General features: G+C 45.3%; 2 protein-coding genes across 10 annotated transcripts in view; one reads left to right on the forward strand and one right to left on the reverse strand.

The window, feature by feature from the left end:
- LOC128341998 (zinc finger MYM-type protein 1-like) overlaps window positions 1–11,512 on the reverse strand; it is a 34,702-nt gene extending 23,190 nt beyond the window's left edge. Inside the window, exon 1 of one of the 3 annotated variants that reach the window (XM_053288775.1) lies at window positions 11,499–11,512. The gene's annotated coding sequence lies outside the window, so the exon portion shown is untranslated. Of the gene's footprint in view, window positions 1–93; window positions 113–571; window positions 652–11,498 lie in introns of those variants that run through there. The other 2 variants (XM_053288769.1, XM_053288772.1) reach the window with 2 other exon arrangements.
- KCP (kielin cysteine rich BMP regulator) overlaps window positions 10,069–16,283 on the forward strand; it is a 109,203-nt gene continuing 102,988 nt past the window's right edge. For 2 of the 7 annotated variants that reach the window (XM_053288756.1, XM_053288759.1), the window contains exon 1: window positions 10,086–10,560. In XM_053288756.1, the coding sequence (XP_053144731.1) occupies window positions 10,440–10,560 (121 nt within the window). In that variant the 5' untranslated portion in view covers window positions 10,086–10,439. Of the gene's footprint in view, window positions 10,561–16,283 lie in introns of all 7 variants that reach the window. The other 5 variants (XM_053288764.1, XR_008314711.1, XR_008314710.1 and 2 more) reach the window with 5 other exon arrangements.

Below are 16,283 nucleotides of genomic sequence, written 5' to 3' on the forward strand. Positions count from 1 at the left end.
CTGTGTGGAAGTTCGCACAGTGAGATATGACTCTCACATTGAAGGCTTTTGGACAAAGTGGCCCCCTCATGAAAAATAGCAAAGATCACCAACCTAGTAACTCAACCCTCTTCTTTCCAACAGAAGGAGACTTAATGAAGCAACATTAAATTGCATTCGAGTGTCTTGGGCGGTTATTTTTCTGACTGCAAGTGGAACTGTTGCTTTGTTTACCTTTCCCATGAAGACTTAATCAGTCAATTAATCCAGTAATAAAACTACAATGAAAAAAGACATGAAACAGCAACACCCAAAAATATATATCAAGGACTGAACGCAAAACACACTCAAGATAAAGAGGGACATTTCTAAGCAATAGGCTTAACAAAACTTATTGAAAAGCATGGAATTACTTTACTGATAAAAGGCTGGACATAAAGTCATAAACAAAAAATGAGCTCTGAAGATATCACAGCTGTATCCAAGGTCAAAAACTTTAACTATAATTAACATAGTGAAATGGTGATATGAAACCATTAATCCAAATAACACACTAAAGCAAAACTAATTTTAAAAATGCAGAAAAACTTACACCAGGGTAGAGAAACATTCTTGAACAAATGCATTTAACCAGGCATGTTAAAGCCTCAAGGTTTGCTTAACTAATGAGAGATTGTCCCAGATTATAAAAGAGAGGAAAGATTAAACTCTAACAGTGTTTCAGCTGTGCCTGAAAGCTCGAACTGCTCGAACTACAGAAAGAGCCATTGTGGCCAAAAAACCCAATATAATAATGCCCCAAATGAGAAACTAAAAAACCTCACAAACTATAACAGAACTCAATAGAAACTATTCTAAAGTTATAGTGGGGGAAAGGACAAATGGTAAAAAAGATGCAAAGCTTGTCCTAAATAATACATGAAGGAAAAAAAGTGAACCTAAAAGGTGTTCAGCTGTTCACAAAAATAGGAACAGCACTTAAAGGAATAGCCTATAATGAAAAATGACCTCACATGATGTCCCATAGAGATAAAAAAGATAAATACTACACTGATAATAGACTTGTACAAAAGCCACACCACCCCAAATCATTTATATGATAAGAGATTGGATGACTAACAGCTGTAAAGACAGACAAAAATATTATGAAATATATATATTATTAAAAACAGGACAAATCATTAGCAGAGTTCAAACCATGGGGTGTCACAGTCAAATAGTGATGAATTTAAAAAAGCTTCTTTCTGGAGAAGAATACGGTGGACATCTATTAAGGCAAAAGAAGACCCACAGTACTTATACAGAATAAAGAAACGAATATCATCAGCAGAATGCTGTTTATCAATGTAATGCATCACAAGGGGAGCTTCTACCACCTTATTATTATTAGTGTTTATTAACACAGTCAGACAGATGTTATTGACTGGTTTGTTTTATCCAGACATTGAGTCCTTCCCAAGGACCTGGGATGGCTGAATTTTTATTGTCAATGTTGTTGTTGCTGTTATAGATATCGTCACAGAATATAGGCTGTTCCCAGTAAAGCTGCTTTTTGTAATTGGCTGATGGTGATTTCTGTGGCCCCTATGGTGTTGAGGTGCTCTTCAAGGTCTTTTGGAACTGCACCCAGAGCGCCAATGACCACTGGGATTACTTTGGTCTTTTTCTGCCACAGCCTTTCAATTTCCATTTGTAGATCTTTGTATTTTGTTGTTTTTGCTATTTCTTTTTCTTCTATTCTGCTATCCCCTGCTATTGCTATGTCGATTATTTTGACTTGTTTTTCTTTCTTCTCGACTACAGTTATATCTGGTGTGTTGTGTGGCAGATGTTTGTCTGTTTGTAGTCGGAAGTCCCATAAGATTTTTACATCTTCATTTTGTTCAACTTTTTCAATTTTATGGTCCCACCAATCTTTGGCTACAGGTAGCTTGTATTTTTTGCAGATGTTCCAGTGTATCATCCCTGCTACTTTGTCATGCCTTTGTTTGTAGTCAGTCTGTGCGATCTTTTTACAACAGCTGATTAGGTGGTCCACTGTTTCATCTGCTTCTTTACAAAGGCAGCACTTGCTGTTTGTTGTTGACTTTTCTACTTTTGCTCTTATTGCATTTGTTCTTAGTGCCTGTTCTTGTGCAGACAGTATTAAACCCTCTGTTTCTTTCTTCAAGTTGCCATTTTTAAGCCATTGCCAGGTCTTGGTGATGTCTGATTTTCCAGTGATACTGTGCAAATATTGACCATGCAGTGGTCAACAAGCCTGTGAAGTAGGTTAGGCTGAGAGAGAAGTGACTGGCCCAGAGTCACCCAGCAAGTCTCATGGCTGAATGGGGATTTGAACTCGGGTCTCCGCGGTCCTAGTCCAGCACTCTAACCACTACACCACGCTGTTTTGGGGCCACGTAGAGGCCCAAAATGGGCTGAAAATGGCCTGACCCATCATGATTTGGGAGGCAGGGGAGCCCACTAGGAGCTCATGCCGCCGTCCCCACTGTGCTACCGCCACACAGCGGCAGTTTAAAAAGGTATTAAAAGGTATTTGCCTCTGGGTGGCAAAAAGTTTACTCCGCCCCTGGATTCACCCTCAGAATCATAGATGTGCCTGCCATTATGGAGAGAGCATTCCCCTCATCAGACAAGCCCCTTCGAAACCGTGAGCAGAGTTAACAGGAACCCATGAGGAGAAGCATTCCCCCCCCCCTTGCAAACAAACCTCTTGCCTCTCCCACCTTTTGAACTTTACGGCTGCCACCGAGTGGAAGTCTTTATTCCCTGGCTGCCTCCTCCAAGCAGCCCACCATGGCTTCCTTAGCCACTATCCCAAACCCAAAGCCTTGCTGTAGCCATGTACATAGAGACATAGGAATAGGGTTGCCATATTCCGTACCCTGCTAACTGGGCAAAGAGGCACCTTTTACCGTGGTGATTCTCTTTATTTAGCAGGGGGAGAGTAACCGGCCCTATCCACCCCCAGCACAGTACCTCCAGTGACTGTTGCTGGTGTCTATCTTATGTTTCTTTTTAGGACAGGGAGCCATCTTATTTGTTTGTTATTTCTCTTTGTAAACCACCCTGAGCCATTTTTGGAAGGGCGGTATAGAAATTGAATTATTAATAAATAACAACAACAACAACAATAATAATAATGGGAATAGGGTTGCCATATTCAAGCTTCCAAAATCTGGGTGGCCTGATCTGCATATTATGCAAATTATGCCAGAACTAATTTGCATGTATTTATCTATTTATTTGACAGATTTGTATACTTTCCTCTCCTTCTCTGCCCTCCCATGTGATCCAGAGTAAAATCCGGGCAATCTGGGCAGCACATTTGATATCTGTGTAAATCTGGGTGGAATTTAGCAGCCAGGTGGAGGAATCAAAAGCAAGGAGCTACCCTAAATTCCGGGGAACATGGCAACCCTACATAGGAAGCTGCCATATACTGAGTCAGACCATAGGTCCATCTAGCTCAGTCTTGTCTACAGAGACTGGCAGCAGTTTCTCCAAGGTTGCAGGCAGGAGTCTCTCTCAGCCCTCTCTTGGAGATGCTGCCAGGGATTCGGAACTTGGGACCTAGATGCTCTTCCCAGAGCAGCTGCATCCCCGAAGGGAATATCTTAAAGAGCTCTCACTTTTAGTCTCCCATTCAAATGCAACCAGGGTGGGCCCTGCTTAGCTAAGGGGACAAGTCACGCTTGCTACCGCAAGACCAGCTCTCTCCCTGTACAGTGGGGTGAAGGGGGAGGAAGCTCCTCCCACACATGTCACTCACCTGTGTGTCCTGTCGCTGGCAGTTACAACATAGCTTGCCTGAAGAGGGAAGAGCCCTCCCCATGAGCACAGGCACACCTGCAAGCGCACCTCGATTCACCTAGGGGTGGATTAACACATAGGCAATATAGGCACTTGCCTATGGCGGCAAATGTTGAGGGGCAGCAAATCTTGGGGGAAGGGGGAAATTAAATCTGTTTTCAGTACCTTTTCAAACCACTGCTGTATGGTGACAGTGCAACAGAGATGGCGGCAAGAACTCCTAGTGGGCCCGCTTGCCCCCCCCCAATCATGACAGGTTGGGCCGTCTTCACACATGGGGCAGAATGGTGGCAGAGATGGCGGCAAGAGCTCCTCGTCCCATGGGCCCACCTGCCTCCCAAATGCGTAGAGGCCCCAAATGGGCCCAAAATGGCCCGACCTGTCATGACTTGGGAGGCAGGGGGGCCCACTAGGAGCTCCTGCCACCTTCCTCACTGTGCTAACACCACGCATTGGCAGTTTTAAAAGGTATTAAAAGGTATTTGCCTCCGGGTGGCAAAAAGTTTAACCCACCTCTGGATTTACCCTCACAATCACAGAGTGCCCGCCATTATGTGGAGAATATTCCCCTCTTCAGACAAGCCCCTTCGAAACCGTGAGCAGAGGCCCACGAGGGTGATTGATGTGTCAGGATGGGACCTCCTCCCCCTATTTGCCCCACTGTACACGGCCACAGCAGGGCTTTTGGATAACAGCTGGATGAGACTCGTATCTCTCAGCCTCCAACAAAAACTCTGGCAGAGAGAGGAGGATGTCAAGTCAGCGTGGAGTGGGGAACAAAATGCAGAAACCACAGGAGATCCTGAACAAAGATATTTGTCTTAATGAAAACAAAACAATTCAATTTATATTCTAAGAAAATGTTTTGTGAATATTTTAAAAAACCACACCACCATATGAGCAAAAGATACCAAATTAAAGTAGTTTAAACTCACAAAGCTATCCTGTCTAAATGGTCCCTAATTGGTCTCACCAGTTCCTAGTCTATCCAGATGCTTTTTCCTTCAGCTTTTTCTTCTTCTTGCAAATCTTCTTTCTCTGGCTTTGTTCTTAGTCTCTCTTTGATTCCCTCTGATGATTCCTATCAAACTCTAACTGATATTCTTTGGGAAAGCTTTTGACCTTAGCCTCATAACTGACCAACAACAAGAACCCTTACTTTCCCAAGGCAGCCATTTTAAAACATAGAGCATAACTGTGACAGAACACAATTGGAGGAATGAATCTCCATCTTTCACATTAACAACTCATCTTCTGTTCTTGGAGGATGCAACATTTGGAGGAGCACTTGGAAACTGCAGAAGGATACTTGCAGATACAGTACAAGCCTGCTAGTCTGGAAGAAGAAGAAGAGGAAGAAGAAAAAGAAGTAGCAGCTGCAACCTTAAAAGGAGCACATGCCCTTTCTTTTTCTGGGAAGAGGGTTGATGTGTTGCTGCATTTAATTGTTTTGATTTCCAGTTGACTATATTTGGCAAATCTGATCAAATCTACATTTGTTCAGACGGCCATGCCCAGCACTGAGGACATCCAAACTGCCCCTTTAACAACTAAGAGATTTGTGACACTTGGAAGATTACCTCTTCGTCTTTAAAGAAACACAAGATTGTTTGTAAGTTTTGTGGACACACATAAACATATTTCAGCTGCTCTTTTATTTTTATTTACTATTTTATGTAAACACAGATCATCTTGTTTCCTCCTGTTGTGAGCTGGGTCTAGGGTTGTCATGTCCCCTGGAATTTAGGATAGCCCCTGGATTTTGGCTCCTCCACCCAGCTGATCAATTCCACCTGGATTTACATGGATTTCAAATGCGCTGCCTGGATTGCCTGGATTTTACTCTGATTCAATAACATGGGAGGGCAGAGAAGGAGGCCCGTCAGATAAATAAAAAAATAAAATGCAAACTAGCTGCTGCATAATTTGCATAATATGCAAGTGAGGCCACCCGGATTTGGGAAGCTTGAATACAGCAGTCCTAGCTGGCCCCTCTGTTAGTGACTGCTTCATACCTGCCAACATGTCCCTATTTTCTAGTTCAGGTGAATGGGAAAATAGGGACATGTTGGCAAGTATGTGCTCTTAGTCTGACCCAAACCTTGGATCATCTGCTCAGGACAAGGCATCTACATATCCAGAAATGGTTATGCTCTGGATTCTGTTGCATTCTTTCTCATAGGATTGTTCCAGATAGCAATAAGTGTCATGGCTCAGACTTCTGACTCAGAAAAGTCATAGCAGGAGGACTTACCAGCTAGTGAGGGCTTAGAGACACAGCCACAGGATTTGGCAGAGAAACCAGACTCTGAAGCTGAGGATTTGCAACAGCTGCCAGACATGATCTCTGATGGGGAAGAGCCTGGGATTTCACCTGTCTTGAAACAACGTCTCAAGAGGTAGGCTCAGTGGGAGTCACACAGGTGTAGGAGATCCCAAGAAAGAGAGCCAAAGTGCTGACTCGGGGAAGCCTGATTGGCTGCTGGTTCTCTTGAGCCATATATATTCAACAGTCTCTCTGTGCTCTGATGCTGTTTGCAATTTCGTTGGCTGCAGATAGTGTGCTCTTGAATTTCAACCATTTCTGTGTCCCAGTTTGCCTTGTCTGTACTTACCTGCATTGTTCCCATAATTCCTTGTTCTGTGTTCTTCACTTGTTTCATTCCTTGTTTTGTCTTTTCCTTCCACTTATTACTCAGTTAGTGTTAGAGGGGGGTACCTAGTTTCAGTTCAGATGACTTCATCCATTGACTGATTGCTTTGAGAGCCTTTTATTTTCTTTCATTTGGTTTCTCTGCTGCTTTCTGGTTACTCTCAGGGGGAGTGCTGAAGGGGGTTGTAAAATCCTGTTGGGTTAGCCAAGCTAACAGATTCACGACAATAAGTTATACATGTTCAAAGTGTGTCTTACTGAACATACATGCACTCTGCTATGCTTCTGCGCTCCTTCCTATTGAGAGCTTCTTTTCCAACCACACACTCATCAGAGTTCTTGTGTGATTTCCACAGTTCCACCTACTGGCTAGTGTTTGCATTCTGAGAAGAATCCATTCTCTTTTCAATTCTACTTTCCTGGTGACTTGTTCATTCTTCTCAGAATACAAGTGCAGGCCGGCTGGTGGCACTGCAAAAATTGTGCAAGGTTATAAGCACACAAGAAGAGCCCTGCTGGATCAGGCCCAAGGGCCATCTAGTCCAGCATCCTATTTTCTGCAATGGCCCACCAGATGCCTTGGAGAGCCCACAGGCAAGAGATGAAGGCATATCTCCTCTGATCAGCACGTGGCCAGAAAATAAGATCTTGATAGGGAGGAGTGCAGATGTTTATGGGAGTGCATGGTCAGTAAGACGTGCTTTGAACTTGCATAGAAATGTTCAATATTGTGCAATTGTTTTCTGCCTGTGCAGGAGATACATCACAACAGCATTGGAACAGCATTTCTTATAGCTGCTATTCTTTCCAGTGTTGCGTGGATTTATTTATTTCTGAACACCTCTTTCTACAAGGGGCTCAGGGAGAAACCCTTTTATAAACAGGGTTATGCATGTATGTATTTTTAAAAATGTATATCTGCACTTTCACAATGGTCCAGGGTAGCTCACATTTTTATCTTTTTATCCTGTGAGTTTAGGCTGAGAAAGAGATTGCCTCACAGAATAGATTAGACTTCATGGAAAATGTATGCAATTTTACTATTAGGATCAGTTCTGACACAGCCAAAAAGCGGAATATCAAGACGTCATGCTGACGATCTTTTTAATTATGAGGAAACTGATGCAATAAAACACAGCAAGAAACAAATAGGTCTCCTAAAGCCTTGAGTTCAAATTCTGGTGTGGAGTAACAACACCCACATTGCAAAACGTCCACCTGAAAAATGTAGTTTAAAGTTTTTTCTCTCCCTTGCCCACAAAAATGACCGTCAGCTACTCTTTGCTTCTGCCTAAAAATAGAAGAGGTTTGATGTTTTGTTTTCCCTTTCTTTAAAATAAAACATTACAACATACAATGATCATATACTAAAAAAAATAGCAGTAAAAGGGAAGAGAGAAGAAAAAAGAGAAACCTTAATTACTAACATAATATGTAAAATTATAGAGGGGGGAGGGAGGGGGCGGAGAGAGAGAGAACTTTTGTAAAGGATATATTTCTTCACAATACAAATAGTTCATAAAATGATAATACAATACAAATAGTTCATACAACCGGTTCATAAAACCGAACCAGTTGGCTGAAAATTCCTGTAGAAGGAGTTTGATGTTGCAGAAACAGCTGAATGGTTGTCCATTTGGTTCTGAGAATGCCTCCTTCAGTCCCCTGCATGAAAGTCAGACTAGAATTGGCGAGACTCAGGTTCAACCCCTCACCTGACCCAGCCATGAAGGACACAGGTAAAGTTGGGCCAGCCACTCTCTCTCTGCCTAACCTACCTCACAAGGTTGTTGTGAGGATAATGGGATCTTCTAACGGACAATCAACAGCACTTTGTAACAAGCTTTTGAGTAAGTTTTAGGCAAGAGCATACTCATTATCTATTCACTCTTGCAGACTTTTCCAGGGTGCTTTCCAGATTACATGCGGCAACAGAGTGAAATTCGGCTTGGCAGGATCGTATTGAAAATGATCCCCAAAATCTCAAATTCCTACAACAGGGGAAAACAGCTAATTTTCTGCAATGGACTTGCAACTTTGTAGCACTATAACACAAAGATAAAATACAAAAGAAAGCGTCAGAAATGTGAACGGCACCTTGCTGTCAGCGTAGGGACTGCGGTGTCACAACACAGGAAGCAATTTAGGAGATCCATAGTGACCCTGTTGTAGGGTTTAATCTGGAAAGCACTCAGCAGAGACATCATGCAATTTCCACAGCGCCATCTGCTGGTGAATTGTCCCCTTTGCTAAGCATGGTCCACCATGGTTTGCATTTGAATGGGAGCCATGTGTGAGCACTGTAAGATATTACCCTTTAGGGGATGGATCCGCTCTGGGAAGAGCATCTGGGTTCCAAGTTCCCTCCCTGGCATCTTCAAGACAGGGCTGAGAGAGACTCCTGCCTGCAACTTCGGAGAAGCTGCTGCCAGTCTGTGTAGACAATACTGAGCTAGATGGACCAATGGTCTGACTCAGTATATGGCAGCATCCCGTATTCCTGTGTTCCTAACTCCTATTATTTTCCTATTATTCGCCTGCTATTAGTTTCCTATTATTCGCCTGCTACTTTTCAAAACTGCTTTTCTGACAAATAGGGAAAGGTGTGGGTTAATTAAAAAAAACAAAACAGGAGGTGGCTGGCTGGTGATGCTATAGCAATCACATGAGGTTTTATTTTATTTTCCAATTATTTTGAGAAAACATCTAAAAGAATTTGAAACAGCATCTTGTATTGTTTGCTTGTCCTAACTGTAATGTAAGGACAATAATGGAAGTTGTACTCCTCATCTGGGAGATCAAATTTTGATAACCTCATTTGGAGGAGGCTGTCTGAAGTTGTTTTTCCCCTGGGAAGATTAAGTTATGCAAATACTAGAAGTTAGCAGAAATAACTGTGTTGGTGGAATTGAAAGAAATGTCATATAATTTTGCTGTAATAGTGACACAGCTTGTTTTAGGGAACCAACGTGGTATAGTGGTTAGAGTGTTCAACTAGGACTGGGGGAGACCTGAGTTCAAATCTTTGTTCAGCCATGAACCTCACTGGGTGACTCTGGACTAGTCACTTATTTCTCAGTCTAATTACCTCATAGGGTTGATGTGAGGATAAGCATAAAATAAACCCTGGGCTCTTTGGAGCAAAATATTCGCCAAAAAATAAACAATAAATAAAACAAGGGATGGAAGGCAGAAGAGCAACACTTTTATAAATAGTTGGAGTGAATATTGACAAGAGAAATCTAATTCAGCTGTGATATTACTGTGATATGTTATTACTGTGTTATTACTGTGATATGTTTTGATTTAAGTACATTTATTTATAAGATATATTTATCCTCTTGTAAGTTGTTTTATTATATATTTCTGTAAGAATCATAATTCTAGTATATGTATACAAGTGTACTTATTTATTTGTAAGGTCTCTCTCTCTGTCTCTCTCCCCACATCTGTATTAAATAAAGAACCAAAACCCAGCTTCAACCTTGTAGGTTCATTCCACTGAAGTCCATCCTGGCCGCTCTCCATCCCTTTCCTTTTCCTTTCTCCTTGGCTGCATCTAATCCTCAACCTGGATCCACTTCAGGTTTTTGCTCAGACTCCTCCAGAGGTGGATCTAGCAGCGTCTCCCACCTTCTTGTGCTTTAGGAGTGGGGGGAGGCCTTAGGATTGTAGCAAAGTGGGAGAGAGCGAGCCCAGGAGAATTGAGGCTGGCTTGGACCTCTCCCAGTCTCCTGCCAGGGTGAAAGTCCAGTCCTAGAGACAGCTTGACCAACAGAAACACATCTTGCTCCACTGCAGACTTATGCCACAACGCGCCCCCCACCAAACAGACCAACATCTGGCTGCTCTCTGCTGCCCCCTAGTGGATACTTCTGCATTCAGATCCCTCTCTGGTTCTTTGGAGAAACTTTCCAGGCTGCAGAAGATCTGCTCTCCTGTTGCAACTTTGGGTTTCCAATGAATTTGGCAGCTGTGGGGGCCAGAGGAAATGCCCAGGTACTGCTGGCATCTCTACGCGGTCCAGTGGGCAGCACTGGCTCTCCAATGCGCATGGCAGAGCACCCCAGGCAGTGACCCAGAGATCCCTCTGCATTACTATGCTGACAACGGTGAGTGAGCATGGGGAACGGGGTGAGGGGGGCAATATATGGGGGGAGGAGGTCTTATGTATAACAAGGTGCTGTTGCAATGGTTCGAGGAATAGGAGAGGTGACCTGCACTAGACCCACTTGGAACATAGGAAGCTGCCACCTACTGAGTCAGACTCTTGTTCCATTTAGCTCAGTATTGTCTGCACTGACTGGCAGCAGCTCTCCAAGGTTTCAGGAAGGAATCTCTCCCACCCCTACCTGACGATCCTGTCAGGGATTGAACCGGGGACCTTCTGCATGCAAAGCCGATGCTCTGCCACAGACCTATGGCTGCATCCCAGAATCCTGTCGCCCCTTAAAATTGAAGACATGCATTGTAGCCTAGGAAGCTGTCAGCTACTGAGTCAGAACCTTCGTCCAGCTTGCTCAGTATTGTCGACACTGGCTGGCAGCCGCTCTCCAGAGTTCCAGACAGGGATATTTCCCCACCCTCCTTGAGATGCTGCCAGGAATTGAACCTGGGACCTCCCGCATACAAAGATCGATAGCTCTCTTTATTTCGGCCATTGACCAGCAATAATGAACAGCTACCAACAGTAATCAGATGGTGAGCCGCTTACAAAGCAGATGCTCCCCCACCAGCATGAGGCAAGGCTTTTTGGTGACACAGAACGGTTCCTCGAGTGCAGGGGGCCATGTGTGTGGGGCACGAGCACAACGTTGGGGTCTGGTTCAGGGGAGCAGCAGAGATGAGACGTGACTGAAGTGGGAGTAACATGGGACAAACCATGGCTATTGCCAAAGGTTGGAGCCCTGCCTCCCCACACTCGAATCCACCCCCCTCCTCTGGGGAAGAGTTTCTCAGCAAACTGGCTGGGGAGTGTTACTGCTGTGGACAACTGTTACTAATTAGCAGCAACTGTTAGTTGGGTAAGTCAGGCTGGAATCCCACTTACCCACTGGAGGAAACGGGCCTAGCATTTCACCGGGGTAAAAACGTGCCATCTAGAAAGAGATTAGGGCAGAGGTGATCAAAGCCGGGTCTCCAGCATGTCGTTGGACTACAACTCCCATAACCCTCAGCCACAATAGTCTTTGAAGGCCATTGTGGTTGCGGATGATGGGAGTTGTAGTACAGCAAGGTTCTCAAGTTTGGAAATGCCTCAGTTACGGGGCTAATGGCAACGGTTATTCTTATTCTATATATTTATTTCTCCTAGGCATACCCGTCGCTAATCCCATGCGTGGCAGGCTCTTGCGAGAAGCTGCTGGACTAGTGACGGGATGCCCGCCGGGATGAGGATGTGGTGGCGGGCCCAGCCTGGCCGTCAGGGTGAGGAGGAGGCAGTGGCGACGGGCCTGGCCCGGCCACTGGGGTGAGGAGGCAGCTGGGCCTCCAGGAGGAGGCGGCAGCGGGCCGGGCCAGCCACCAGAATGAGTTGACAGTGGCAGGAGGGGATGGGCCAGCTTGAAAGCCGGCCAGAAACCGCAGGTGGGGGGGTGGGGGGTGAGAAGCCGTCCGGGCAGGCTGTCAGAGGCTCAGAGGCTCTGCACCTGACCCAGCTAGTTCTTATTCTTATTCTTTTAAGGTCCTGAGGCTCAGGCAGATCCTCTGTCTTGGAAGCTCTTCAATCCCTCAGCAAACTGCCATATACTGAGTCAGACCCTTGGTCCATCTAGCTCAGTATTGTCTGCACAGACTGGCAGCGGCTTCTCCAAGGTTGCAGGCAGGAGTCTCTCCCAGCCCTGTCTTGGAGATGCCAGGGAGGGAACTTGGAACCTTCTGCACGCAAGCAGGCAAGTGCTCTGCCCAGAGTGGCCCCAGCAGTGTTCCCTCTGAGGTGTGCACATGCGCACGGACACAGGTTTTTTTTCATGTCCACTCAGTTAATTTCAGAGCCCGCTCAGGTTGAATCAGGAAGGCCCCACTCTGAATGCAGGTGCGCACACATGGCCTTGATACTGCCGCCCAGAACAAAACTCATTCTGCACCCGGATGAAAAAAAATTAGAGGGAACATTGGGCCCCAGGGGACTATCTCAAATTAACGTGTTAACATGTAGTCTTCCATTCAAATGCAAACCAGAGTGGACTCTGCTTAGCAAAGAGGATGCAGGGGCTGGGGCTGGGAGAAGGCATGCAACGTTTACTTGGGGTTGAGATAAAGGATCTCTGCACATGCTCAAGAGCACTCTCAGTTATTTATTTGTACACTCCAGGCTGAGTTCTGGCTGTGAAAATGGATTTCCAGCTTGAACCCTGGGGCAGATTAAGTCCTGACAACAACAATTGCCTTCCAGATCAAACCAAAATCCCCTTTAGTTTGAAAGTCTGTCTCTAATAATGGACACCCAGCTGCCTCTGGGAGCTCACAGGTAAAAGGTAAAAATGATCATGTTTCCCTTGTTGATTCTCTCCCACACCTTGTACTTTGAGGTATGGTATACTGCCTTTGCACTTGGAGGTTCCATTGATCTGTCATGGCTAATCCCTGGAGATTTGGGCTAATCCTTGATCTGGTCCTCCAAGGTCTTGGGGGCCTCCTAATGGCCAGGCGTCTCCGGCAGACACTGTGCGCATGCCCATCCAAACCTCCATTGTTGTTGTTGTTATTGCCACAGCTGGGGGTGGCCCCGGGGGGGGGGGAGCAGAGCAGTCCTTCTTCCCTCTCCTCCCCAGCCACCCCTTGGCCCCAGTAATAAGAATTTTAAAAACCACTGCCATTTGGTGGAGTGGGCGCAGCTGTTTGGTGATGGGCTCCCCAAATGAGGTTTTGGGGGGCCTTGGGGGGGGCTCACAGCTGGACGGTCTGGGTGCCCAAATTGCCTAGGTGCACCCCTGAACCTAGAAAAGAAACATAAGGGAGACACCAGCAGCAGCCACTGGAGGGATGCTGTGCTGGGGCTGGATAGGGCCAGTTGCTCTCCCCCTGTTCAATAAAGAGAAGCACCACTTTGAAAAGGTGCCTCTTTGCTCAGTTAGCAAAAAGCAGGGCTTTCCAGCCTTGCATCCCTAGAGGCTGGACTCCCATCATTCCCAGCCACAATGCCCTTTGGGACCTGCTAATACTAATACTACAAATATATATATATATATATATATATATATATATATATATATATCTATATCTATATCTATATCTATATCTATATCTATATCTTCAATTCCTGGCACAGAGGACTTTCAGAGACTGGGAACCTTCCCAGGGTTGAGAATGCCTGGCAGAAAGGACTCTCAAAACCCATCTGTGGATGCAGTGCATAAACGAACATTCACTGATCCCTTTAATTCATAAATTCATGAGTCCCCAAAGGCTGGGCTGTCACTGTTAATCACGCACAGGCAGATGTCTCAGTCGATTTATGTTCCCCCCCCCTCCCCATGCAAATGGGATGCTCGTTTTGTCCTAACAGGAAGGCTTGTACACAACCCCAAACCGCTGTCTGGGCCACATGCCCAGGCCGTCCCTCTGAAACCAGCTTAATTAAGTGCAGCTGGTGGAGCTCCAACCCGATCAGAGGAGGGGGCCGCCGAGGAAGGGAGAGGCGATGGAATGTGTGTGTGTGTGTGTGCGTGTGGGGGGTGCCTGCTGCTTGTGCAACTCCTCCGAGCGGCCTGGGGAACAGGACTTGCTTCTTCTTTCTCAGGCTTCCTTTCAGTCTGGAGCGGAACTGCATATGAATCCAGCCCCATCAGTTTTGGGGTCTCTGCATGAATTATCAAAGCAGGGACAGTTTTGGGGACACTTTTTTAAAGTGGTGGTTTTCTTACATTTAGCAGGGGGAGAGCAACTGGGCCTATCCAGCCCCAGCATCCCTCCTGTGGCTGTTGATGGTGTCTATCTTATATTTCTTTTTTTAGATTGTGAGCCCTTTGAGGACAGGGAGCCATTTTTATTTGTGTGTGTGAGAGAGAGAGAGAGAGAGAGAGAGCGCGCACGCACACAAACCTAACTTTGGGAATTTCTTGTTGGAAAACGGTATATAAATATTTGTTGTATTTGTATTTGTAACTCTGCCTAGAAAATTTGCTGCTTTTGCATCAACAAAGTAAACAGCCTACTGCGTGGGTAGGCAGCCTTGGCTTTCCAGCTGTTATTGAACTACAATTCCCATCACCCCCAGCTAGCAGTGGATGATGGGAGTTGTAGTTCAACAACAGTTGGAGGCTACCCCTGGCCTACTGCCTTGACAAGAAAGGATGAGCCTCCTTTATCAATGATATTCCTGCAGCCTCAGATATTCCCATTGCCCTCAGTCTGGGCAATGGAGTTAGCGACCTCATCTCCACAAGTCATATTCTTACTTTTTCCTTCTTTTGTGCCTTTAAAAACTGGGGCACACTGATGTTCATTTCTTTAAAACTCCTGTTGACTGCTTATTCCCTGCAATCGGAATGTTCTGTTTTGCTTTACTGAATCATATGAAAATGTGGGTTTTTTAAAAAAATAAGCTATGTTTTAAAAAAAACACCCCCTGCACAGAAGGCATAAATTCAACAGGTGAAGCAATGCCAACAGAGGTGGAAAACTTCACCTGTTGCTTCTTTGCCTGTCACACAGCTGGTAAAGATTGCTTAATGCAGATCCCTGGACAGCCACCTCATACCTGCCAACATGTCCCTGTTTTCCCATTTAGAACCTGGGGTTCTAAAGTTTGGGTCTACAATGTAGACTACAAGCTTGCAGTCGACATGGTTGGACTACAGTGCCCATCATCCCTAGCCACAATGACCGAAGATTGCTTGGGTTTGATGGGGATTGTAGCCCAACAACTTCTGGGTACCTGAGTCTGAGAACCATCGGACTCCTGGCTGCTTCAAACACCCGCCGGGTTGCAGCTGCCTGAACTTTTTAGGAGGGCAGAGACTGCCAAGACGCAGCCAATCTGATTCCTTCTCCAGCTGTTTTATTAACTTTGAGTTTATAAAAGCAGCCTGCTAATACGATCGCCGTGTATTTACACGTTTTATTCCTTTTTCCTGCTAAGCTGCCTTGAGTGCCCTTGATGAGTTGAAGAGTATGTCTCTTGGGAGGAAAAGCTTCCAATTTTTATTTTTATTTTTTAATGGACTGCGCTGCTGATTGGAAGCACTAAACAGGGACACTCAGGGGGCAGGGGATGAGATTCATAATCTCATGCATTTCATTACAAGCTATTCCATCCAAGATAGATACGGAACATAGGAACACAGCTGCCATATACCAAGTCAGACCATTGGTCCATCTAGCTCAGCATTGTCTAAACTAAATGGAGCCAGCATAGTGTAGTGGTTAGAGTGTTGGACTAGGACCGGGAAGGCCAGAGTTCAAATACTCATTCAACCATAAAAACTCATTTGGGTGACTCTGGGCCAGTCATGTATCTCTCAGCCTAATCTACCTCACAGGGTTGTTGTGAGGGTAAAAATAAGCACGTACGCCGTTCTGAGCGCCTCGGAGGAAGAGCGGGATAGAAATGTAATAAAATATAAAAATAAACATAAAAATAATTAATAATAAATAAACAGACTGGCAGCGGCTTCTCCAAGGTTGCTGGCAGGAATCTCTCTCATCCCTATCTTGGAGATGCCGGGGAGGGAACGTGGAACCTTCTGCAGGCAAGCAGGCAGGTGTTCTTCCCAGAGCGGCTCCATCCCCTTCCAGTGCTCACACTGTCTCCCATTCCCCTGCTAACTAAGCAAAGAGGCACCTTTTAAAAGTGATGATTCTCTTCATTTAACAGGGAGAGAGCAACTGGCCC

The sequence above is a fragment of the Hemicordylus capensis genome, chromosome 2 (genome assembly GCF_027244095.1).
Source record: "Hemicordylus capensis ecotype Gifberg chromosome 2, rHemCap1.1.pri, whole genome shotgun sequence".
NCBI classification, from domain to species: domain Eukaryota; kingdom Metazoa; phylum Chordata; class Lepidosauria; order Squamata; family Cordylidae; genus Hemicordylus; species Hemicordylus capensis.